This window comes from Ambystoma mexicanum, chromosome 3p (assembly GCF_040938575.1).
Source record: "Ambystoma mexicanum isolate Mex_15411 chromosome 3p, UKY_AmexF1_1, whole genome shotgun sequence".
In the NCBI taxonomy this organism is placed as follows: Eukaryota; Metazoa; Chordata; class Amphibia; order Caudata; family Ambystomatidae; genus Ambystoma; species Ambystoma mexicanum.
The window spans coordinates 990,478,807-990,505,571 of record NC_090925.1 but is presented as its reverse complement, the minus strand read 5'-3'; the positions used below and the strand labels follow the sequence as shown (position 1 = coordinate 990,505,571).

The 26,765-nt window shown below is 44.3% G+C and overlaps 1 protein-coding gene across 2 annotated transcripts in view; it reads right to left on the bottom strand.

Annotated features, from left to right (window-relative positions):
* GGT7 (gamma-glutamyltransferase 7) overlaps positions 1-26,765 on the bottom strand; it is a 1,549,331-nt gene that overhangs the window by 1,118,272 nt on the left and 404,294 nt on the right. For both annotated transcript variants that reach the window (XM_069652281.1, XM_069652282.1), the window contains exon 3: positions 19,042-19,193. In XM_069652281.1, the coding sequence (XP_069508382.1) occupies positions 19,042-19,193 (152 nt within the window). The remainder of the gene's footprint in view (positions 1-19,041; positions 19,194-26,765) is intronic.

Sequence of the window (26,765 nt, the reverse complement as noted above, 5' to 3'; positions counted from 1 at the left end):
CTTTATCAATCAACTTTGGGTGATAGCTTCATCCTTGGATCTCCCTCGGTCGGGCTCGGACTCCACTAACTTTAGCGGGATTTGGTTCCCTTGGTTTCCCAATGTTTACTCTCCCTGTGGGATTCACTTCCCTTTCTCTTACACTGCTTGTAGATCAAAGTATTTCGATTGTACAGGGATTTAGCTTGACCCTCTATATGACCACTTTGACCTATTTTGCTGTCACTCCTACAGCCTTCTGGGATCTGTAGTTTCTCTCATATGGGACTCGACCAGAGTCTCTCGAGTTAGCACCCACGTGGTGCTGCTTTCCCTCTACAGCTGGTCGCCCCTTCACATTTTTAATAGTTAATTCAAAGTTCATCAGCTTCGTTTCAAAACTTGCCACTTTGCAATTCTCACTCATCACAGTCCGGTTCTTATCGGTTCTCTCATGGACTCACCAGCTTTGACAAACCACTTGGCTTTTGGCTTCTCTGGAGTCAAGGTCGGTACCACGGGTGCAGGAACTTCCCTCACTTCTGCTTATCGGCATAGGCTTGCCCAGTGTACCGTTGACATCTGCTGCAGCACACTTGTGCTATTGTTCGCAGTCTTAGGCTCTCTTCCCCGAAGGTTCTCCGGGCCTGAGACGAAAAGGGCAAGGTCACTTCTCTCGTCGCCACCCTCTCGATTCCTGCCACCTTTCTCCTTCTCTTGAACTGCTGCGTGGTAGCCGTCTTGTGCTGGCTACTGTACTCACCTTGCTCGTACTGTGCTCTCTGGTTCCACCTTTTATCCCTGTGGGGAAGGGAAAGGGCCTTCAGGTGTGTGTGATTCTGATCAGTTGCCTGACTTTGCCTGACCCTTGTACTGGGACATGCCAGGTAAACGGCTCTGGTGTTAGTCCGTTGTCCTTTGTGTTGTGCGAAAGTGTTGGAGTCAAAAAAGGGGGAGTGGTTTGGAATGTCCTACGTGAGAGGATGGGGAAAAGGTATTAGTGGAAGGGGGATATCACATCTCACCAGTCGGTGTCCCACTCCCACATGAACCCCTATCCAGGTGATCCTCCCTCACTGGTCCACCCCCAGGAACTGGATCCAATAGCGATGGCTGTGTCCTGGGACCTGGATGACAGATCCTCAAGGTTTAGACAGGGAGACACCTTCAGGTTTCTCACAGTGCACATAGCTTGTTGTATTCTAGAATGCAAGGAATGTCAGCGTTGACTTTGCATCAGTTTACTAGGAATAGGCCATTGAGTGTACAGAGAGTATACAGAGACGTGAAAGTGCTATGTAACTAATACCTTCTTTAAACGCTATGCTACCAATATAAACGCGTGATCTACGGTTAGACCTTGCAATTTGTGAATAGTGACCGCATATGCAAGAGACAGAGGCTTGTTCTCTGCATACGTACTTGAAAAGAAGGAAACGTGCTATTGTGCAGCAATTGTTTTTTACTACTGTAAGTTTGTCAAAGTGGATGTTGACGAACTGAATGTTGTTGTCATTTGGCTAGGTTTAGAAGCCAACAACTGTACCAATTGCTCCATTCACTAAACCTTGCACTACGTCGAGGTTACGTTTTAGAATTACTCTGCAATTTAGACACACAGTTCATATTTTTTCCAATCCAGCTGTGTTGGAGATACATTTAGTCATAATGTTGCTTGTTGACTCATAGGGAGTGTAATGCCATGCACGTCTAGTTTGTCTGTGCAGCTGATATGCAGTATAGGTTGCATTTCTTTTTTTGTTGTTGAATTGACTACAGCTTGCAAGGGTTGGCATTAAGGACATGCATTTTATATTTTGTTTAGTTAATTATTCCATGACATCAGGAGCAGATGTGTTTTGCCCATATAGCTCATGGATTAGTCTATTTACAATGGATTTTGCATCTTTAGTAAGCAAACCAGTTCTAATGCTTTAAATAAAATGTTAGAATAGGTGAGGTCTGCAGACTGACGCATGTTTTGAGCTAGTTCTCTGTAGTGAAAATCTTGCTAGATTGCTTATGTCCTAATGTTTTGAAAATAGGTTGACCTTTTCTTGGTGTTAACTGTAGGAGGTTTCCAAAAACAATTAAGTGTTTTCCTCCAAACCGTTCTTCGTAGTAGGTTTTTGGGACTTCTTGCATTCTGAGGTGAATTAAAGCCAACATGAGGTACGAAACCATGATTACTTCATCTATTAGGAGCACTTTCATTTGTTTTCAGAATTCTGCGTACATCAGCAGCAGCATCTGCTGATAATTTGTAGTATTCTAATTTGCTTTGGTGTTCTACTAGAAGAAGCAGTAGTCGGTGTAAAGTTTTTCCTCCTATGTTGTAGGCAGCTAATCCTGTGGGGGGCTGTTACAACAAGGTTGTTAAGTTTTGTAGAAATTTGCTGATTATTTTAATTAAGCACGTTTTACCAGAACCAGCTCCAACACTTACATACAGGAGAAGAGGTTTATAATTTTTTTACAGCTACAAGTTTTAGTTTCTTGTTTAAAACCATGTTCAATTTCTTCAGTGACTTCTAGATACATGCCGAGTTCATCATTTTGCTGTGATTTCAGCACTGACAAGTCTTCTTCAGATTGTTTATGCATGGTATTTTCTACCTCAGTTATTACTATTCTGCTTCATTTAAAATGAGTGGTTCTCCAAATGGTTCTTGGCTTCCTGTAAGGGAATGTTGACTGCCCTCAGGTGTGTCTTTATCTAGTTGAGCTTGAATTTCTTCCGCTTGTTAGCGTTCATTGTCCAATATTTCTTTGTATTGTTTGAAATTGACATTTGTTGTACTGGTTTCATTCGCTTTGAATGCAGCTTCAAATGAGTCATTGCCACCTAATAATTTCTCCAAGGCCATCTAATTAAGTTCCTGATGTTGCTGAGATTTAAATGATAATTCATATGATTAATTAGGCTGGGTTTGGTAAGTTTCACTAGGCTTCCTTCACAAGTTGAGACTGAATATTTGCCAGTTGTCTCATCTGGTGTGACCATTTATTTGTAATGGTAGTTTTGGGCTATGTTGTGCAGGCACATGCTTTCCAAAGCAGTACTTATGTTTGGGTAGTATGTGTCAATTACATTTTTTTAAAAAAAAAAGAATGTGCTGGCTGTTAGGATCATTTGTGGCTATTGTTTCTATCTCTTAAAAAGATTTTAGTTCTCTTTTTTCGGGATGAAGTTGGACCAAGGTTTAGTCAATGTGTTCAGATTTGTAATATGGCTGCACCACGCTCTGCAGCTTTGTAACACCCGCATTTCCATGGGAGAGCATTTTTATACCAAAGCTGTACAATTTTTGTGACCGTGTTTTGTCAGATGATTTGTCATCCCAGAGGTCTTTTAGCTCTGTATTCTCAGCTTTGGTGGGATAGGCTGTGACATATCGTCATTCAAACTGCAGTGGAATTGCCTGCAATATATTGTATGTATATGATTGTATTCCACAAGAGGGCAATGATTGCATTGTAATCATTGATGAACTTGGAAGCTTTGTCCCTTTTAATGTTGTATGTATTTTTAGGGGTTTGCCTTTTACACTGTGTCTAAGAGAAGACATCAAGCTATTTACTTGTCCTTTTTTGTCTCGGGAAGCCATAGCGACATTTGGTATATTATTTACCTTTGTTTTTATATCTATGTCGGCAGTATTTGCCCTACTTATATGTTTTTGGAAGTGTTACCATTTGTGTAATTAGGTCATCATTTGTGGTTTCTGAAGGGAAGTCTCAAGTAGAACAAGTTACTTACCAACTGTAACGTTCGTTCGACTGGATGTTCCTCCCACGTATTCCTCATCTTAGATATATATTCGCAGCATGCTGCTTCTTTCTGAAATTGTTTTTGCCAGAGGGTGCTGTGCTCGAGGCCGCGAAGCTTGGTCCCTCGAAGGCCGCCGTCGAGCATCGACATCATCCGTCGTATAAAGGACTCAGGCCACGGCCATTGGTTCAGTTCTGTTTTTTAGATGTTAAAGGTCGCATCAGTTGTATTTTGTGCCAGCAGATGTCAGGCTCTTAAGGAAGTACAAGTGCAAAAAAGCGTAAAAACTGTACGGAGGTTTATGTTGGGAGGGTCGATGAGGAATACATGGGAGAAACATCCAGTCGAAAGAACGTTACAGTTGTTAAGTAATTTGTTCTTCGAATGGATTGTGTCCTCCCACGTATTCCTCATCTTAGATAGACTCCCATAGCAATTGTAATTTGGAGGAGTGAGTACCATAGTTCTTTTAAATATGCACTGAATGAAGGACGGCTTTTGCAAAAAGGCCTCCTTGGTAAGAGGTAGTGTCTAAACAATAATGTTTTGCAAAAGTGTGCATTGATGACTAAGTGGCCGCAGCACAAATATCCAATACTGGGACACCCCTCTGAAGAGCCGTGGAAGTTGCTATGCCTATGGTTGAATGAGCCCTTAAACCATCTGGAGGCTCCTTCCCAGCCAACTTGTAACATTCAGATATTGCTAGGATAATCCATCTGGATAAGGTTTGTTTGGACACACCAAGTCCCAATTTGTGTCCAGTGTAACCGACAAACAACTGATCTGTTTGTCTAAATCTTTCCAGTCTAGATATGTAGAAACTGAGAGCCCTTTTAGGTTCTAGTCTGTGGAATCTTTCCTCTTCTTTACTAGCGTGCGGAGGAGGATAAAAGGACAATACAGTGATCTTCTGTGACAGATGGAAATCTGAAACTATTTTAGGTAGGAAAAAAGGCTTGACCTTTAAAACAACTTTATCCTTGTGGAAAATCGTGTGAGGAGGCTTACAAGAGAGTGCCTGCAACTCACTCACCCTGCGGGCTGAAGTTAGAGCCACTAGTAAAACAGTTTTTAAAGTTAGGAGCCTTAAAGGACAAGAATGTAAAGGCTCAAAAGGGGCACACATAAGAAACTTTAAAACTAAATTTAAATCCCAAATGGGAACTTGGAAAGGTGTAGGAGGGAACACATTTGTTAATCCTTTAAGAAATTGGATGACTAAAGGCATTTAGAAATATGAAACTTCTGATGAGCGTTTGAAGATGGATAACGCTGCCAAATATGCTTTAATAGTTCCAACTTGGAGCCCCGAGTTGGCTAAATGTAATAGAAAGGAAAGCACCATGGGAGTGGTACATTGAAAAGGATCCACATTCTTATCCCTCCACCAGTTACTGAATATCTTCCAACGACACCGGTATAAGGATTTTCTTCCTGGCCTTCTGGCCGAAAGCAAAATCTCCATAACGTCATCCGGGAGGTCTCAATCCTTATATCTCAACCTCTCAGAAGCATGAAGGCTGAGTGTATTGACCTCTGGATGGAGAACCCGACCTTCCTCCTGCGAGAGAAGATCCTCTCTTTGTGGAAGACATATTGGAGGGCAGATGGACATGTCCAGAAGGTCCAGGTACCACGTCCTCCTGGCCCAATCCGGGGCAATTAGGATCATGGTTTTCCTGAATTTTCTCAACCTCCTGATTACTTGAGGAATCACGGGGACTGGAGGAAACGCGTAAAGGAGTGTAAATATCCAGTCCACTACGAACGCGTCCCCTAGAGCTCCTCTCGGGGGAAATTCCCTTGAGCAGTACAGTTCGCACTTCCGGTTTGCCCCAGTCGCAAACAGATCCACTTGAGGGGTTCCCCAAAGGGCGAAGATCTCTTGAAGGACTTCCTGAGCTAGCTCCCGCTCGTGGGAGACTTTGCTCTGCCTGCTCAGACCGTCCGCCGCAGTGTGAACTGCCGATAGAGAGATTCTTTCTTGCATTGCCCAGAACCAGAGCTGCATCGCCTCTTTGCACAGTGGGAGTGATCATATGCCTCCTCTTTTGTTGAGGTAGTACATGGCCACTGTGTTTTCCGTCATTATCAGGACATTTTTTCCCTGTACAGAGGGCAGAAATCCTTCAGTGCTAGTCTGATTGCCCTCAGCCCCAAAAGGTTGATGTGTCGTTTGGACTCCGATGGAGACCAACGACCGCGGATTGTCAGATCGTTGGTGTGGGCCCCCCACCCTGTGAGTGAGGCATCCGTCACTACAGTTATCTCCGGCCATGGTTGCCAAAAAGGTTCTCCTCTGAGGATATTCTCCTTGGGAGCCCACCATAGGAGATCTTGTGCCACCTTGGATGGGACTTGTAGAAGATCTGACATCTTCCCTGAAAACTGGGACCATTGAATCCTGAGGGCCTATTGCAGGGATCTCATACTCAGTCGAGCCTCTGGCACCAGAAAAATGCAGGATGCCATGAGGCCTAGCAACCTTAGGAAGTCGAACGCTGGTAGATGTTGGGCATTTTTTAATTTCGTTACCATCTGCAGAATGTGGTAAGCTCTTTCCTTGGGAGGCGAGGCTTTCCCTGAGGTGGTGTCCAGGACCGCTCCGATGAATCAGAGTCTTTGGCTCTGAATCATTTGTGACTTCTTGTAATTGAGGGAGAAGCCCAGTTTGTGTAGGAAGTGACAGGTCATGGCTAGATATTCCTGGACCCGTTCGGGTGAACTTGCCCTGATTAGCCAATCGTCCAGATGAGGGTAGATGTGAATCCCTTCCGTCCTGAGACTCGCTGCCACCAATGCCATTAGTTTGGTGAAGACCCTCGGGCGGAGGTCAGCCCAAATGGTAGAACTTGAAACTGATGGTGAGATCCGCCAATTGCAAACCTCAGGTACTTTCTGTGTTTGAATGGATTGGCAAATGAAAGTAAGCATCCTGCAGGTCCAATTAAACCAGCCAGTCCTGAAGCTGAAGAGCCTGAAGGATCTGAGAAAGGGTCACCATCTTAAACTTGTCCTTCCTGAGGAATTTGTTCAAATTTCTCAAGTCCAAGATGGGTCTCAATCCTCTGTCCTTTTTGGGGATAAGAAAATAAGGGGAGTATCAACCCTTGTTCCTCTCCGCTACAGGTACATGTTCTATTGCACCTTTCTCCAGCAGGGTTAAAATCTCCTGCAGAAGGAGCGGGTCTGGAATTTTGACAGAGTTGGCTCCCGGTGGATGATCTTGAGGTCTTTGATGAAAAAGGAAGATAGTAACCATGGGTCACTATCTCTAGTGCCCAGACATCTGACGTAATGCCCCGCCATTCGTCCAGATATTTAGTGCCTCCCACCGGGGTCTTTTGGGTGAAGACCTCAAAGTGGCTTTGCAGCGGCTGCAGCAGTGGCTGAAGAGGTAGTAGCCGCTGCTGTGGCTGATCTACCGCCTCTCCCTTTTCCACCACAAAAAGGTTTTCTTTGTTGTCCTCTCTGACTGGCCTGCCCTCTCCCTTTTCCAAAAGAGGATTAGAAGCGAAACTGGCGACTCTTCCAGGAAGACGAGCCTGCGTAAGAGTGTTGCTGAGGTTGCCTTATAGCGGCACTGAGTGATTTTGCTGCTGCTTTCGAGGTCTGCAACTTCTCCAAGCTCTCGTCCGCCTGCCAAACAACCTCAAGTCGTCAAAGGGCATATTAAGTAATCTGGACTGTACATCAGATGCAAAGCCAGATTTTCTTAGCCATGCGAATCTACGCACGCCTGCGCTAGATGCCATGGATCTGCTTATACTCTCTGCAGTATCCAGTCCTGACTTTAGGCATTCCTCCATAGCCTCCTTCCCATCCTTTACTATCGTCAGGAAACCATCCCGCTCCTCACCCTCCGGTATGTGATCAGCCGCTGCATCTAAACGGCTCCACAGGGTGTAAGTAAACCTAGCTAATGTACAAGTCACATTAGTAGATTTAAGGGCCATACTACAGGAAGTAAAAGCTTTCCTCGCCCAGGGGTCAATCTTTGTCGTCCCTGTCAGGGGGCATGGAGGGATAAGCCGATTGTCTATTTGCAGTCGCAGCTTGAATCACCAACCTTTCAGGTGAAGGGTGTTTTGACAAATATTCTGGATCTGAGGGAGCAGGTCTATACTTTACCAGCTGTAAACAGGAAATGTGTAGGAAAGACTTGGGGGTCTCCCAATTTGTCATAACTCTCTTTTGAAGAGCTTTGTGGAAAGGAAGGACTGGGTCTTTCTGAGGTCCTTCCTCAATAATATCAGTTAATATCACCCCATAAAATGTATCACTCTTCCCATAAGGTTCCTATACCCCAGTTCAGCATGGTCAGTGGGGTCAGGTCTTTCAAATTCTACCTCAGGTGAGGTATCTAGGCCACTGGCCGATTGTAGGCAGTCATAAAGGTCTGTCATTTTTGAATTAGGATCTACTAGTTCCTCAGGGATCTCTCTTGTCCCAAATCGAACACCAACTGATGTAATTTCCTCAGAGGTTTGTTCCTCAAAAATAGCAGACAGATTTTAAAAATGCCTGCCTGGGCTGACTGTGGAACTTTTTTTCTGGTAGAGGTGGAATAGACCTAGTTTTAGCCATAGTTGTCTTGGGAACCGGTATAAAAGATTTCCCAGACAAAGGCGTCGAAGGAATCGACAATGGCTTTGATATGCTCGACGGAATCCCCTAGGTCATCGAGGAGGGCTTCGATGTCAAATAAGGCTTCGACGCCGAGGCCGAAGGTATCAAAGCCATTTTTGGCTTCGACAAAGTCGTCGAAGGACGCATCGAGTCGATAGCTGACTTTGACGATGAGGACGCCATTTTGTCCTCTGGCAACCTCGATTTATGCACCAAAGGTTTTTATATGGTCTCATGAGGCGCTGGAGAATCATCGTCCGAGGACGCCCTCGACTCTTTGTCGAATTTAGTGTGAGACGTTTTAGATTTCACTCTGTCACTTTTAGAGTGGACAGGGGCATCCTCTTCACTTAACTTTTTTGGGGGGGTCGGGCTGCCTTCTCAACATTTTTTAACATTGAAGCCCTAAATGCCTTCCATTTATTTTTTGGGGGAATCATGTTTAGATGACAAGAAATGAACCTTCTGTCGGGTGTGGAAGAAGAAGACGAAGATCTATGACGTTGCTTTTTTGATTTCTTCGATGACGAGCAAGAGGACTTCCTCGAGCGACTTTTCGACCTTGATCGCCTCGACTCATGACGAGATTTTATTCTCGATTCCCCCAAGTCTTTTAGTCTTTTTTGCAGACTTGAAAGACTCTTCCCCCACCACTAGCTTACCTTGGCATTCCTTAAGAGCCTTGTTCGACATCGCCTGACACGACCCGCACTCGTCGACTCAGTGATCAGGACTAAGGCACCAAAGACAGTTTTGGTGAGGGTCCGTAATGGACATCTTTCTTCTGCATTTCAGACACTTTTTAAAACCTGTCTTAGGTGTTGTCGGAGTTGAGTAAGAAGACATTTCTCGATGAGAAAAACTGACGCGCCGTTTCGATACATGAAGCAGAAGCTCGGAAAAACGGAACTGAACCAACGGGCGCAGCTCGAGTCCTTTATACGACGGATGACATTGACCCTGGCCTTCAAGGGACCAAACTACGCGGCCTCGAGCACAGCGCCCTCTGGCGAATTTTTTTTCCGAAAGAAGCAGCAAGCTGCGAATATATATTTAAGATGAGTAATACGTAGGAGGACAAAATCCATTCGAAATGTGTTTTTCAATAAACTGTAAAGCAGTGGCAACACTGTCAGGGCCAAATGTGGGAGCATCTTTCATCCACAAAAACATTTAGATGTGTGGTGCTTCTCTAGATTGATATTCTTTTCTACAAAAGAAGTGTTGCACTTTTCCGAGAGGAGGGGTAGTTTTATTGCAAATGAAGTGTAACATCGCAATGAAGAGAAGGTTAAAAATTCCTTGATACATTTACATGGTCTACAGAACAGAGTTTGCATGGTGTTTTTATATCAGTTCCATCTTTATTTTGGTTCGCAGTGTGTAAGAAGCTGTGCAAGTCTTCCCATGCGTAGTCTGCACAACTTAAAGTAACAAACCATGTGGGTGAGCCTAGGTTTCTTAGCATACAGCGTACATCACGCGTGAGGTCGGAACCAATATTCTTTTGTACCACGCATGCTTTCCAAGAGATTTGTGATATTTGACTGCAAAACTTCATCTTTGTCTTAATTTTTGAAGCAGTAGGGTAGCGGATAGTTTTAAAAATTAAAGCATGATTTTAACGCATGTGCAACTCCATAACAGAGTTGCTAGTTCACTTTCGAACAGGAGGTGGAAAATGTATTGTACATTTTGTCTGAATCTGGGGTATTCAGAATACATTCATAAAGAGAGATATTCTGATGCACTTATTTGTGCGGACCTTTCATCATATCTTCTTCCTTTTCCTGTAGGAAAGAGTAGAACAAAAGAATGTGCTTCTACACTTTCTTCCCCTATGCTCAGTCAGGGTCCTTTGGCTTGACTCATATGATATGTGTCTAATGAATCTTCAATGGTGTCTTTGGAGTGTAGTGGGCAAATTGTTTACTGGCCTAAAATGTTGGCTGCAGTAATAGGATCTACAGATTCGAATTGTGCAGTTGCTGGTGAATCTTCAAATTATTAGGGTGGTTTCTTTTCAATTTTCCTCAATGTGTATATATTTGTAGTATTGATTGTTTTTTTCAGATATTGTAGGGCTTGTCTAGCTTTAAGTCAACTAGTTGTCAAATTCTTTTGTCTTTTTTTGGTATACCATTAACTAGTACAATCAAAGATTGATCTATTGGCCGTTGTGCTCCTAGAGTTTCGACATTTTCTTTAAGATCTTAGTAACTCGGGTAGAGGCAATTTGGCTGTTTTCGGTTCAAGACGTATTATAGCTTGAAATGGGTGTACTGTTTGGATTATAACAAGTTAAGTTGTTGGAGAGCCTTTGGAAGTGGGAATAATTCTAAGTTATTAGTGATAGCACGTAATGGAATTTGGTTATTGTTAAGCATTGTGTTGCAGTACATGCAAAATGTTGAGGGGTCAGTTATTTTGTATTTATTTTCTGCTGTTAGATATAAAGCTAATTGGAACCATTGGGATTCCTCATTGTCCTCTATTTTGTAGGCCATATCTACTATTTTGATGTTGTTTTTATAAAAATGTTCCACGACAACAGACACATACTTGGTCTGGTATTTCAGCAGATGTGTTCTGAAACTTAGCTATTTCTTTTTTCTAGGTGTTTGTTAGGAGTTTGGTGTTTGTGAGGCTAATGTTTTCTGAAGTTACTACATTTTCTAAGGCAACTTCAGTTCCAAAATGTTTACTTTGGATGTGCTCCATTTCTGGAAGGAGTTTTTTTGAGTGTTTCATGAAGTAGAATGTAATTTAAATTTTGCAGTTCTAGAGAAGGACTTCTTGCATAGTATAGTCTATGCACAAGATTCAGTATAGTGGAATGCTAACATTTTGATGTGGTGGAAGGTGCTTTTGCAAGCAGTTCCTAAAATGCAAGCTAATGATTGTCCTCGAAGTCCAGTGTGGCTGCGCATTGGACAAGAGTCCATGGTTTGTAAAGTTAATTTTACTTTTGTCTTTTAGTTTCACATAGTGATTGAGGAATTGTCAAAGATTTAAAGGATTGTTGGCGTACGTTACACATTGAGCTGCATACCCATTTGTACACTGGATGGTTTGTTTGGGCGAACAAAACATTTGGTTGAACGTTTGCTGGGGAGGTTTTTTCTATAAGGTTTTTTTTTTGTTGACATAATGGCGTCTCCTACCATGTCATAAACTCAGCCATTACTGTCTATGACAATTTTGTTTGTTCTTGTTTACAAGCTTCTTCATTAAAATATGGTTCTGTGCTGCTTGTGTGAATCCATTCAGCTTCACAGAAGTCTGAAAAGGTATCTGTAAGGGATCACTATGAGCAGGAGTTATGTTAACAAAAATGTGTCTTTATTGACTTCAAAAAATGGTAACAAAAGAATATTAAGTTGGGTAAGAATCCCAGTTTAGAGTCCAAAATTCGTTATCAGCAGGCTTGGTTAGAGCATAAGGGGAAAACCGTAGTTTAGTCTTTGTATGCCCACTGGAACCTCTTGGCTGATTCCTCACTCTCTGCTGACCTCTGCAACAGAAAGGAAACAAATCCGTCAGTTTTTCCTTTTCTCCTACATTATATAGGGGCTTGGACAATTCCACCCAATCAGGATGCTTCCCCGCCCGAAACCTTGAAAAGCCCCTCCAAGCCCCGCCCCCTTCCCTGGAGGATCCTGGTCGCCATAATGGAGCCCGCACTGGTGCCTCATGGAGAACACTGGTTTTCATTGTAAAAGTACACGGTAAGTTCTGTGATACAGTAAGGCTGTTTTCTACAGTTTTCTGTGGCGCATTCTTTTGTTTATTAACACGCTCGTATGGTTTTCTGTTCCGGTCATTATAACTGCGGTTTGACTTCGAAGGGAACTTGCTACCCTTAATCTGAAAACAAGTTTTTTCCTCGGCTGCCTGGGCCAGCGCTGACTTCAGAGGGAACGTTTTTCCTTTGATGTGTAAACTATTTACACGAGTCACGTCTTTTCCCGCGGCTGCCTGAGCCAGTGCTTTTATGAAGTCTCTACTTGTACAGCCGCGTCCGTGAATATCAGGGCCTGTGTGTGTTTCGTTTTCATGATCCAGCACTGTTTTATTTTCTGTCTCTTGTCTCCACCAACTCTCCTTTGGGTTTTCCGTGTCGAGAGCTTCTGTCAGGTTGTCACAGTACCTATATTGGTATTGCGCATGTTTAGAAGTACTTTTTGTAATGTATTGATTCATTTAGTAAGTAGTTTCATTCTGTTTAAAATCAATATGAACAATTTTCTCTTTAGTAGAAATGCGCTGTCAATTAGAGCTTCGATGATTAGTCCCCTACAGCAGTTTTTAAGGGTAGATTGTGTCTTATCAGCTGTTGTTATAAGATTGTGAAGAACTCTACAGTGGAACATTCTTTGTAGAATTCTTTTTTGGATTGCGTTATAGTGGCTATGTTGACATTGCTAGATATAGTGTTAGGTTCATTAGTAGGTCTGCTTTCGTTTGTACATCTTTTTTAATTTTAGTTTTTGGGAGAGGGGCCTTACCTTTTTTAGTGGTGACTGGTTGTCACAGCCCTTAGGCGATACAGATATACCACCCTATTGAGGTGGTTCTTCACTCATAGAAAGTCTCAAATATGATGTAAATTAGACTCCCCCCCCCCAAGAGCGCGGCCTGCAAGATTTTATATCACCTGACAGGCCAGGGGCTTGAGTGAAAAGGTGGGAGCAGCAACAGAGCTAAAGAAAAGGAAAAAAAAAATACAATAGTTCAGTCAGCAGCCAGGTTAGCTGGATCACAGCAATAACCACCCCGCAATTCTCCACTCTTATCTGCTCTTTCAGGAAGACAGCTAGTAACCTACCTGATGTCCATAGGGTGGTGAAGACCGTGGAGGTGTAAGTCCCAAGTCCATAGGAGGATGTGCAGAACCAACTAACCCGAACGGCACGAGGGTGCAAACTAAATGATAATCCCAAAATCCAGTGTTTATGGAAGAACAGCAGTGTGTCCCAAAACGACACACAATCCAACCCACGTGTTATGAAAAACCAGCAGAGCGTCGCAAAACAAACACACAATCCAATCCAAGTGACGGGCAGAATATCAGGAGAGCGTTCCAGTAGTCACCACTGTATCCAGGGTAGTGACTTTATCATAGTGCAGGATAGCGTTCTTGTGTAGTAAGAAAACCGTGAGTGAAATAAGGAAGTCTTCCATGGAGGCCAAAGTGTTAGAAGAAAATGGGTAATGCAGTAAATCTAGCAGTGCAAGAAGAACTGGAAAGAGTGTGTCCAGCACTCTACAGAACAGGCGTTGACACGAGTAACAAGACCGAATGTCCGTATGCGTCACAACAAGAAGGCTAGGCAGAAGACGGAATGATATTGCGGGAGGCAATGTTTTTGGTAACCAGGGGGGCAGAGCAGAGGGAAAGCAGGCGTTGGAAGTCAAAGGGCAGAAGCAGAAGGAATCCGTAAGGCAAACCAGGGCGTAGAAACAGGAACAGCAATTTAACGGAATGCAGCACTCAGGAACTAAGGATTTAGTTAAGGAGCATACGTTTCGCAGGAGAAAAAGATTTAAATACACCATCTGTGCAACAAAACCAGGAAGCACGTTATGTGTGTATCACGTGACTGTTTATCAGGGTTGCTGGGCAACGGACTGCATGGTGCTGCAGGAGACGCCAGGGCAGCTTCCAAGCATGCCAGGCATGCCCAAACGGTGCTGTGTGGAAACCCAAGTCGTGACACTGGTTTAGTTTTGTGGAGTGAGGTTACTAGCTCTTTTGTTTTAATGTTTTCTATACATTGTTTTAGAGGTGGATTGCTTGCTTTTATTCTGATCTGCTCCATTTTTCTTTCTTTTCCACAGAAAATCGATATTTGCATGCAGTAAATATAAGCAATGTTGTTTTATGCATATGTGTTTTCCTGGTTGATGGGTAGAACATTTTCTGTTCTGACCTGTGCTTCTGGGCTCTGTGAATGCTACCTTTAGTCTGTGGACTACCGCATTGTCTGCGGACTCTACAGCTGCTACAATGGGGGTGAGTATAATATAAGGAACTTGTAGCAAATTAAGGGTGCACTGGTAAAAAAGCCATAAAATTCACTGAAAAAGCTTAAAGTGTCATTAAGGTGAAAATGTAACAACAAAACCCTTGAAATTCGGTAGTTAATTCAGGCACAGCCAACTTAACTACACACCCCTGTTGCGCAGCATATGACCACAATGATAAGAAATAACATCACTGATGACATTAGACATGAGATCATTATGTATGTTAAAATATGTTTGGGTCACTCTTGATACATATATCATTTAGGTATACTTAATAACAGTAAGACAGAATAGACAGGTACACATGCATAATATGAGTACTTGTTAAGCATTGTTTGTAGTATTTATTGAAGGATGCCATTTAAAATATAGATGTAATGTTTATTACATTAAATTTCCACCTTGACATCTCTAAGTACATTTTTCTACAGTGAATTTGAAAGGTTTTTTTCACATTAAACCTGATCACGTTAACTCTCTCTAAACTAATGTTTTTTCAATTAATATATATCTATTTTTTGGAGAGACTATGAAGGCCAACAGGCACCAGACACATCAGAACCCTGGCATTGATACCAGAAAGCAGTTCAAAGTAAAGAAAAAACAGAACCACAACTACCATAATGCACTCGAGACCAGCCGACTAGACTCAGCCTGTAACAAGAGGAACTAACTGTTTTACCGAATGGGAATGGACTGTGCTTACCCCTCAGAAGATGAATGGGACAGAAAACACCCATACCAGTCCCAGACAACCTACAGGGTAGCAATAGCATAAGTGTAACAGACAAGGGGCTACTTGTGCACAGGGCAGATCCAAAAACAATCCCCAAAGCTGTTTGAACAGCGACTCACTGAAAACAAGCACGAAAGAGAAAAATATCACTCTGCACACATGGCCGGCTAGAGGAAATGCAGACTTCAAAAAGCTAACCATCCATGCTGCAATTTTTAAGTCATCATGGGGAAGTCTCAGCCATCAATAGCATAGCTAAACTAAAACCTGGCCCAAGGGAGTAGCTGACTAGGGCAACCAATGAGAGATGAACGGAGTAGTTAGGCAGGAAGGGGACGGTGGGGTTCTATAAGACAGAACATTCAGTTGAGAGGGAAAAGCGTACAGGTAAGGTCTGAAGAAGAGGTGGACCAAGAGACCAGAAAGGAGGGTGCAGCAGGTGGAGAAGTACTGGGCGGAGACTGTGGAGTGCTTTGAGAAAGGTATTGGGAGTGAGCAGGGGGTATGAAATGTGTTGCATGGGCACGATTGAAGGGAGTTTGATGGAGCATAGGAAAGGGGGTGACGCCAAGTGTAGGTGTGAAAAGCTGGGTGAGAGAGTATGAGGGGGGAGTGAGAGACAGGATAGTATAAGAATAGAGGCAGGAGGGGCGATGTGGGGGGGGGAGTTTTGGAGAAGGGATTTGGCGTGCAGAGACTGAGAAATAAAACAAAGACCAGGAGAGATCAGTTTGAGGGTGGAGACTGGAGAAGGAGGAGAGAGTGCTAAGACCAGAGGATGGAATGCAGAGAGAGACAGGGTGTAGGGGTAGAAGAGCAGGGACAGATGAGTAAGAAGAATGTGAAGAGACGGCCATCGAGAGTACCTGAGGGAGTGAGGCATGGCAATGGCCTTTAGGCTTCCCTAGTGCAGGGAGAGAATTGGACGGTAGGGGTTCCCGATCTCCAAGTGTGTGATTGGAAAAGGGCTTTGGGAGGCATCATAAGGTGCTGGTAAGTTCCACCCCTTTTCCAAGTGATCCTGCCATGTTTCCGATATGGGCAGTGTATTGGCCCATATGAAACTGTGTTCCTCTTTTACAAAGGACCTTTTGCATGCCCACCATTATTACATCATTCCATGTGGGCTAGTGGGTTATTTATACATATGGCCTGCTTGGAGACCTTTCTTAATTAATACATATCACTGATGGTGTAGGGGCCTGGTAGCTTCTCTTTGCGTGGGCTCCTGCTGTTTGTTTGCAGCATTCCTGCTCAATGCCCAGATAGCGTGCTGTTCTGCACCGCTCCCCTGGTGCCTTATCTCTCACCAGAGGAAGCACATAAATTGGCTCTCTCTGCGGCATCTCTCTGCCTTCTGATTCAGTTTTATCACAGGTTTCACTGCCAATGTGATCATATTGGCTGCTTCATGTGGCGTGCCACTGGTAGCAGTTCTTTGACCTGGCACTCCCCGGCTGCAGCATCAGGGCTGGTCCCACTGATCCCTGCTGTGGCACTTCTCCTCTGGCATCAGAGTCGTCCCCTCAACAGGTACAGAGGGGGTCTGCTCACACTCATTCCCTCCCACACCAGACAGGGCCTGGGGACAGGCACATCACCATAGGTAGCAGGAATTGGCCACAAGGTAGATATTATATGAGAGGGTGGGAGCGTTAGAACTTGGGAAGTGGTTGTTAGACCAGTAGAAGGTTGTGGAGACAGTAGAACGTCAGAGGTTATTTCACATGAAGGCGGTGGCAGAGTGCAAGCTGTGGTAATTTCAACAGGAAGGTGGGGGTGACAGTTGAGGAAGAGGTAATTGCAGCAGCAAGTGGTAGTGGTGAGAAGGCAGAGGCTACCAAACAAAGGGGGAGAAGGAGAGTGACAGAGAGCTCGTGACAAGATGGTTGCCCGGGGAAGTAAAGGAATGGATTTGATTATAGGTGGTCAGAGGACACAAGGGTTGGGGGGTAATTACATTGAGAGAAGGGACTATAGTTTATCAAGCTGTTCTTGAAAGAGGTGGAAGATTGGGAGGCTGGTGGAAGGTGGAAGTGAAACATCATATGGAAGTGAATTAATTAGAAGGAGGTGGCAACAAGGGGTGCGAGTGGAGGAACAGGAAGTCCAGGAGAGACATGGGCTTCAGCCATGTTGGAACCAGTTTGAAGGAGAGATGCCGGAGAGTAGGAGAAACTATGGAAAGTGGCTTGAAACCCAAATTCATGAACAGATAAAAGAATGGGACAGGTATTGAGATGCAAGAGGTGGCAAAAAAAATGGCCAGATGGTGGAAGGAAGAAACAAGTAAGAGGAAGTAACTAAAAGGAGAAGACCAAAGAAATTATTAGTCTGGTAGCATTGGCAGGTGCCATAGTGTCAGGCCCTAAGCAGGACCATAAGGTGGGGAGGAAGCAAGAGAACAGGCCAGCAAGACTATGACAACGTGTACAGAGGGAGCAGGGGGAGGGATCGAAAGGGGTAGGGGAGAATAAATAAATAGACAGACTGGCACCTCACCCTTCACTGCTCGTTGGAGGAACTCACTGCAACCTGCTTGCTTTGGGCATGGGTTCCCCAGAAGCCCACAACAAAAGAGACCACTGTATAGAAGACACGCAAAGACAGAATAACCACAAAGGGGAGGTATGAGGGAACCACCTTTTTGGTCCAATTACACCAGAAGAACATTATGAATACAGCAAGCCCCAGAGAACTAAGAGCCCAACTATCTAGTGTAGTAGTCTGCAACCTTCGGTTCGCCAGAGGTTTTGGACTACAACTCCCACCAAGCCTAGCCAGAATTGTCAATGGATAAGGAGCATGAGAGTCGTAGTCCAAAACATCTGCAGAGCTACAGTTTGCAGAACACTGATCTTATGGGACACCGTGGGGGGCTTCCATCATGGAGGGGTCCACTTCGAAAGAAGAGAAGCATTCAACCAGAAGACAACTTGAAGTTTTCCTGTCCTTTTGAAACAAACTTGTAAAGTAGCACATAATGATAGTTTAGTGAACCAATATTTTGTTCTTCGCTTAGTTATTCAGCCCCCCAGTCACCGGTTACGGGACACCCCCATTGAAAGGCATTGGGTTTCTGAATAACAAATGCATTATTCTGGTTTGATATAAAGTAGCCATCTCTCACATTTGTAAATCGTTCTGGAATGTATTGCACTGCACAACCCCATCACAAGTAACTCTGCCAGATTAGAGATGTTGTAAACAGCCTACCGTCATTAAAATTGCATCATTAACTATCCAAACACAGCAGACAAGTTGGTCTACTGCAATTAGATGGTGCCTTGCATCCTGAGCTCAGAACTGGATTAAAAAGGCCACATCCAGCTTAATAGATAAATGTCAAGCATTGATTAGATGAATAGCTTTAAGTAACATCATGTGAATGAGCTTATTTCCACCAATATAGGTTATACTCATATTGTGCAAGTTTTATGAAATGTAAATATATCAATTCAACATGAAAAGAACTTTTGATGGATTTTTCAAAAATCCAAACAAAGTGAATTGGAATATTGATACAGTCATTTAGCAATGTGGTTCAAAAACTATAGATAAGGAATCAGCAATAGACGCCAAATGCACAAGTCAAAGCTGATCAGATGAATTAAATACTACTGTAATCCAGATATCTGCAGACTGTCAGATCAGCCAAAGAGGAAGAAACTTGTCTAAGAAAGCATGGTTTGCCGATATCGGCTGCAAATCATCAAATTGCTAATAAGTTGCTACAGAGTAGGCTTTATGATCCACAGATGACCCTTTTTGACCTCTTCCCCACCGGTCAAGATAGACCTTTATCACAGTTTTGTTTAGAAAACGTCATGACAAGAGTTGCATTGGGGTACAGAGAATAAGGAAATGTAGGCCAACATATTCCAATCCTTACCCGCCAATCCCAGATGTGTGTGGATTGATTATCCCAGAGCACAGAACAGACGCAATGGCTGCATCCACTGAAGACCCCTGCTTAGTCAACACTTCTATGCCAAGAGCAGTGCAGCGGGTTGCATCGGTAACCACTGTTCCCTGGTGAAAGACCTAAAATAAGACAGCAGGTCAGTAGTCATAAGAGTAAAAGTATTACAAAGGCAGGATGAGAAGCATTGGTGCCAGATCAGTAGAGAGGTTGCTTCAGCGTTATTTTTAACTTTAAGAATGGCTTGATTACATAGTTCTTCAAGCCATTGGATAGACATGGTTCTAACAGAGCAATGTTTGAATTGATCCCTTTGTTTCTTCAGTCACAGCTTTGTTATTGTGAACACTTTAATGACTCATCTGGACGTGTATTATACTATTTCGGTGGTACTGAATAATTCTTGCTTTTTCCGGTGCAACTGTTAGATAATGAACATATGCACACATGTATGAAACCATGTTACCCAAGTGCTTTGTGGAATATGGAAACAGTTTATTTCATGAGGTGGGAAAAAAATACTACTTGCTTCTTTAGAACACATTACATACAGACACTTATCACCGAGTGTATTTTGGGGACTGTGAAAGGTCATCAGCAGTGTAACCTACTCACATCAGCTTTGAGTGGGGCTCAAACCAGCCCAGAAGAGCAAGAGCAGTTTAGACTTGTGACAATAACTCCCCACTCTTTACAGACAGAACTAGGATAAGAGGATGAGGGATGAACAAGTTACTCTCTTACCTGGTAACGTTCTTTCGATGGGATGGTCCGACGACGTATTCCATATCTATGAAAGTAATCACCACAGCTGTGATGCTTCGGAAAATCTTTCGGCATCTGCGTCTTCCCTACCGAGACGATCTGCTCTCACGGGAGGGGGGTCAGGTTCTCCATCCAGAGGTCAGATCCCTCAACCTTCACGCTTGGCTTCTGAAAGGTTGAGGTATAAGGATTGGGACATCCCTGAAGACGTGATGGAGGTGTTGCTTTCGGCCAGACGGCTGGCAACAAAGTCCCTGTAGGAGTGTTTTTATTTTAAAATCCCTTTAATTTCTCAGTTTCTGAAAGGGCTCACTAATGTGTTCCCTCCGTCACCTTTCCAGGTGCCTGGTTGGGATCTGAACCTTGTTCTCAAGTTTCTAATGGGTGCTCCCTTTGAGCCTTTGCATTCTTGTCCTTTGAGATTTAACCCTTAAACTGTGTTTTTAGTTGCGGTCACTTCCGCTCGCAGAGTGAGTGAGTTACAGGCACTTTCAGTTAAGCCACCCTTCACTGTGTTTCATAAGGACAGGGTTGTCCTTAGAGTTCGTCCTTCCTTTCTTCCGAAGGTGGTGTCGGAATTCCATTTAAGCCAGAAGGTTATTCTTCCAGCATTTTATCCTCCTCCACATCCTGGTAAGGAGGAGGAGAGGCTCCATAGGCGGGATCCTAGGAGAGCTTTAAGCTTCTACATTTCACGCATGTCCCGGGTCAGAGTGGACGATCAACTCTTTATTGGTTACGCTGGAAGGCGTTTGGACAAGCTGTTACTAAACAGACTTTGTCTCGATGGATCATCTTGGCAATTGCGGGCCCATTCTACCAGCGGTATGGCTGCCTCTACTGCCCTGCAGAGGGGTGTTCCTATTCATAACATCTGTGATGCAGCCACCTGGGCTTCGGTCCATACTTTTGTACGTCACTACTCCCTCGATTCTATCCGGGGGCAGGATCTGGCCTTTGGCAAGGCAGTCCTTTACTCTGCAATTTGATTGGGCATTCTAAATTCTCCTTACGTTGATACTGCTTTGGGAGTCTGTCATAGATATGGAATACGTCGGAGGACCCAATCCCCTCGAAGAACAAGTTACTCTCTTACCTGGTAACCTTCTTTCGATGGGATGGTCCGACGACGTATTCCATATCGCTCCCTCGCTGCCTACCCCGCTACAGAATTTCTTATGCGATTGCAGCTTACGGTTCCGCAAGGCTTTCGGTGGTCTTATTGTCAGAAGATTGGTGACACACATTCTGGGGAAAAAACTACAACTGAGGCTACGGGCGTCGTGCGTCCTACTTATAACATCTGGTGACGTCGAACGTTGGAGGAGATCCTCAAGGACGGCGTATCAACTTCATCAACGCAGGACGCAGACGCCGAAAGATTTTCCGAAGCAGCACAGCTGTGGTGATTACTGTCATAGATATGGAATACGTCGGAGGACCCAACCCCCCCTCGAAGAATGGTTTTGAATGCATCTTATCGATTGGCATTATTCTGGTTAACAGACCAAACCAGTGTTTTTTAGGCTGCCATTCCAATAGAAAAGGGGAACGGCCAGATACAAATCAAGCTTGGCCCTATCTCCAAAAGGGGCAGGCCAGCACCAACTGCTAGGTCATATGTCTTTTGTATACAGTCACAAGCAAGCCCTTGCAGATTCGCAAGATGCAAACATTGAACCAATCGTGAGGTCGGGAGTTGGGGGGGGATTCTATGGGAAAATGCATGGCAGTTACATAGAGGTGAAAAAGGAGCAAAAGGCAGAAGGACGCATTATGTTCTGAAGGAGGTATAGGGCACAGAAAGGGGAACACCTCTTTGGGCAATTGAGAACATCTCAGTTAGCAATTGAGGAACGGTAGATCAAAGATTTGCAGGAGATGTGAGATAGCAAATAGAGGTCACATTTTGAAAACAATTAAGGAAGTGAAAGGAAGGCATGGTATGGACAGTAGACACAGACACAATAGATGCAAGTTTGGAAAACCTTTTTTTGTAGTTTACTGGGGTTGGTGAAAATCCTAACTGGCCCCAACTCTAAAATCTAAATATAATCTCGACCATAATCTCGACCGTAAAATAAACAAACGAGTCCAAGTCAGTCTAGTCAAAATAAAAAAGGCCTATACTAAGAAAACCTAACTTTTCCTCCTTCTCAATTGACAAATGTGTAAAAGGAATATAAAAAGAAAAAAAATAGTGTCTTAAAAGAAATGTCAGAATGGCTCAACAACTCCCTTACCCACGTTCAGAAGCACAGGGTCTCGAGAGTTTCTTAAAAAGGATAGATGGATGGCACAGTTCTATTAGTCCTGCACCCTTTGGCATGCTGGTACAATTCAACAGTTCAGACTTGGGGTTTCAAGCCTTTGACAGTCTCAGCAATTCTTTAGGTGTCATCCCCCTTACCACGAATACACAGTTCTTCTCTTGGCTTTCGCATTGCCACTATTCAACACAGGCTTCCCTCCGCCGGCCTTGAGCTTGTCTATCTCTTTTACTAAGACTTTTGAAACTTCAAGGATTTTACATAGACCTCTGCATGACCACTTCGACCTCCTTTTAAACAATTTGACAATCACCAATCTTCACAACACCAATGCTCCTTGGTACTGGTTTTACTTTTGCCCTCTTGGTATCTTTCAAAATTCATGTCCTCCAGGTGGTTTTCAAAGTTGATATAGATTGCTTTCCACTCAATCAACTCTTGCTCAGGATCACAGTTACTTTCTTGCCTTCGATTCCCGCTTTCCATAATTCAGAACATTTCACAGAGACTTTTGAATGTGTGATTCCACTTCGCAGGACCACTCTTAGTTTGTATACTTTTCTCTGCATTCAATCATTCTCTCTCAATTACGTGTTTTATCGGTACACGCACAACCTTCAACTCGTCACATGCCTCTTTTGCTCTTACACAAACCAGGCTTTTGTTTGCCTTCGATAACTCACTGGTCTTGTTAATTGGGCATCTATCTTCAATGCCTTTCCCGTAGCAGTCAAGGCTGTTACCAACTCCTTCTCTGCTCCTCCCCAACTCTGTCGTTCACCTGGGAGGGTAGAAGGCCGCCTGGAAGCACTCTGAATGTTTCTCTTTTCCGCTCTCTCTTTCAGTTGTGGAACGCTTCCGTCTTCCCGAAACAATGGAATTCTTGCTTGGCTCTCTCGCCTTCTCCACAGCATCCGATCAGCCCCTTGGCCTTCCAACTTCTATAGCCTGGGTCGCATCAGCCCCGAAAGAGCTGTTCCTTCTTGCACCTAGCTTCGGTCAGAGTGTGCCTGTGCACGTCACCTTTTATCCTGGCAAGGAGTGTTAACAAGTAGCAGGTGTATGTAATTGTATTACGTGCCTGACTCTGCCTGACCTCATTAGATGGACAGAGCCATTTTAAGTCAGTAGAGGTGATCCTCCTGGCCTCATTCCTCATCTCAGCAGAGTTGTGAAGTGGGGAGGAATTATGGGAGTTGTAGTTTCCCATAAAATAAGCAGGGATCGATGTTAGATGGGTTAAGGAAAAAGGGGATACCATGTCCCACCATCCGGTGCTTCACCCGTAATCCCTGTGGAATCCCTACCCAGGTGATCCTCCCTCGCTTGTCCACCCCCAGGGTCGGGATCCAAAAGCGATGGCCTTGCCCTGGCCACCTGAGTACGGGATTCCCGGGGAATAGGCTGTGAAGTGAAACACCCTCTGGTTTTTCACAGAAGAACAAGTTACTTACCAACTGTAACGTTCTTTCGATTGGATGTTCCTCCCACGTATTCCTCATCTTAGATATATCCTTACCTTTAGGTTTCGCCTCAGAAAATGTTTTCTCTTGGCCAGCAGAGGGCGCTCCACTCGAGGACGCGGTGTTTTCTCTTGTCCAGCAGAGGGCGCTCCACTCGAGGCGGCATCCGTCGAGTATCAACGTCATCCCTAGTATAAAAGCCTCGAGCACGCCCGTTGGCCTCAGTTCTGTTTTTTTCGTATAATATAATCCATGGATCTTACTTCGTTTTAGGTAGAGTGTAATACACGTAAACTGTACTGTGGGGTTAGGATGGGAGGGTCGATGAGGAATACGTGGTAGGAACATCCAATCGAAAGAACGTTACAGTTGGTAAGTAACTTGTTCTTCGAATGGATTGTGTCCTCCCACGTATTCCTCATCTTAGATAGACTCCCAAAGCAGTTTTGTCTCAGAGGTGGGAGTACAATATCCTTTTCTAATCATGTACAGAATGTAGTACAGATTTTGCAAACAGAGCCCCTTGAGAAGAAGTCGAGTCCAATGCATAATGTTTTATAAAGGTGTGCATAGATGACCATGTTGCTGCTGCACAAATATCTTGCACAGGGACACCCCTTTTTAATGCTGTAGAAGTTGCCATGCCCCTGGTCGAATGAGCTCTTAGTCCATCAGGCGGTTCTTTTCCTGCCAATCTATAACATTCTGTTATGGCTAAAATTATCCATCTGGATAAAGTTTGTTTTGTTACCGGAAGGCCCTGTTTACGTCCAGTGTATACCACGAAAAGTTGATCACACTGGCGAATCTTTGCAAATCTTGAGATGTAAAAACTAAGAGCTCTCCTGGGATTTAGTCTATGAAGTCTTTCCTCTTCCTTGCTTGCATGAGGAGGAGGGTAAAATGTAGGCAAAGTTATCTTTTGTGACAGATGAAAATCTGAAACAATTTTTGGCAGAAAAGAAGGTTTAACCCTAAGAACTACTTTGTCCTTGTTCTTATAAAAGATGGTGTGAGGAGGTCCGCCCGAAAGCGCCTGCAACTCACTTACCCTGCGGGCTGATGTCAATGCTACAAGAAGAATTGTTTTTAATGTAAGGAGCCTTAAAGGGCAAGAATGTAAGGGCTCAAATGGAATACATGTCAGAAATGTTAAAACTAGATTTAGATCCCACACTGGAACCTGGAAAGGTATTGGGGGAAAAACATTATTTAAACCTTTTAGGAATTGAATTATCAAAAGGTATTTTAAAGTAAGATTCTTCTTCAGAAGAGTGCTTAAAGATGGATAGCGCTGCTAAATATCCCTTTATTGTCCCAACCTGAAGCCGCAGTGGCCAAATGTAACAGAAAAGATAACATTGTGGGGATATTACACTGAAAAGGGTCCACATTCTTTTCTCTGCACCAGCTACTTAACTTTTTCCAACGACACCGATACAGAGACTTAGTTGCTGGCCTTCTGGCCGAAAGCAAAATCTCCATCACGTCCTTCGGAAGGTCCCAATCCTTGTATCTCAGCCTTTCAGAAGCCATGCGTGAAGGTTGAGTGTGTTGACCTCCGATGGAGAACATGACCTTCCTGTCACAAGAGAAGATCCTCTCTTCTTGGAAGACGTATTGGAGGGCAGATGGACATGTCGAGAAGGTCCGGGTACCACGTTCTCCTGGCCCAATCCGGAGCAATTAGGATCATGGTCTTCCTGAACTTTCTCAACTTCCTGATTACTTGAGGGATCACAGGGATTGGAGGAAACGCGTACAGTAGTGGGAACACCCATTCCACCACAAACGCGTCCCCCAGAGCTCCTCTCGGGGGAAATTTCCTTGAGCAGTACAGTTCGCACTTCCGGTTGACCCCGGTCGCGAATAGATCCACTTGAGGGGTTCCCCAAAGGGCGAAGATCTCTTGAATGACTTCCTGAGCTATCTCCCACTCGTGGGAGACTGTGCTCTGCCTGCTCAGAGCGTCCGCTGTTGTGTTTCGCTCTCCGGCTAGATGAATTGCCGATAAAGAGATCCCTTCACGTATTGCCGAGAACCAGAGTTGCATCGCCTCTCTGCACAACGGTAGTGACCCTACTCCTCCTCTCTTGTTGAGGTAGTACATGGCCACTGTGTTGTCCGTCATTATCAGAACATTCTTTCCCCGTACAGAGGGCAGAAAGGCCTTCAGCGCTAGTCTGATTGCCCTCAACTCCAGAAGATTGATATGTAGTTTGGACTCCCATGGAGACCAACGTCCGCTGATTGTCAGATCGTTGATGTGGGCTCCCCACCCCGTGAGTGAGGCGTCCGTCACTACCGTTATCTCCGGCCATGGTTGCCAAAAAGATTCTCCTCTGAGGATATGATGTCTGCAAGCCCACCATTGAAGATCCTATGCTACTTGGGCTGGGATTTCCAGTAGATCTGACATTTCCCCTGAGAACTGGGACCATTGAGTTCTGAGAGCCCATTGAAGAGATCTCAATCTCGCTTCTGGCACCAGGAAAATGCAGGATGCCATCAGAACGAGCAACCTGAGAAAATCGAAGTTCGGGAAGATGCTGGGCATTCTGAAACTTTGTCACCATCTGCAGAATGTGGTGAGCTCTCTCTTCGGGAGGCGAGGCTTTGCCCGAACAGGTATCCAGGACTGCTCCTATAAATTGGAGCTTTTGTGATGGTATCATGTTTGTCTTTTTTAAATTCAGAGAAAAGCCTAGTTTGTGAAGGAAGTGACAAGTCTTGGACAGGTGACCCAGGGCTTGTTCTGGAGAACGTGCTCTGATCATCCAATCGTCCAAATAGGGGTAGACATGAATCCCCCCTCTTCTGAGACTCGCTGTCACTACCGCCATCAACTTGGTGAAAACGCTTGGGGCGGAGGTCAACCCGAATGTCAGAACTCGAAACTGATAGTGAGAATTGCCAATCGCGAACCTCAGGTACTTTCTGTGCTTGAAATGTATTGGCACATGAAAGTAAGCATCCTGAAGGTCCAATGATACCAACCAGTCCTGGAGTTGGAGAGCCTGAAAGATCTGAGAAAGTGTGACCATCTTGAATTTGTCCATCCTTAGGAACTTGTTCAAATTTCTCAAGTCCAACATGGGTCTCAGTCCTCCGTCTTTCTTTGGAATAAGGAAGCATGGGGAATACCAACCCGTGTTCCTCTCCGCTACAGGTACATGTTCTAGTGCACCTTTCTGTA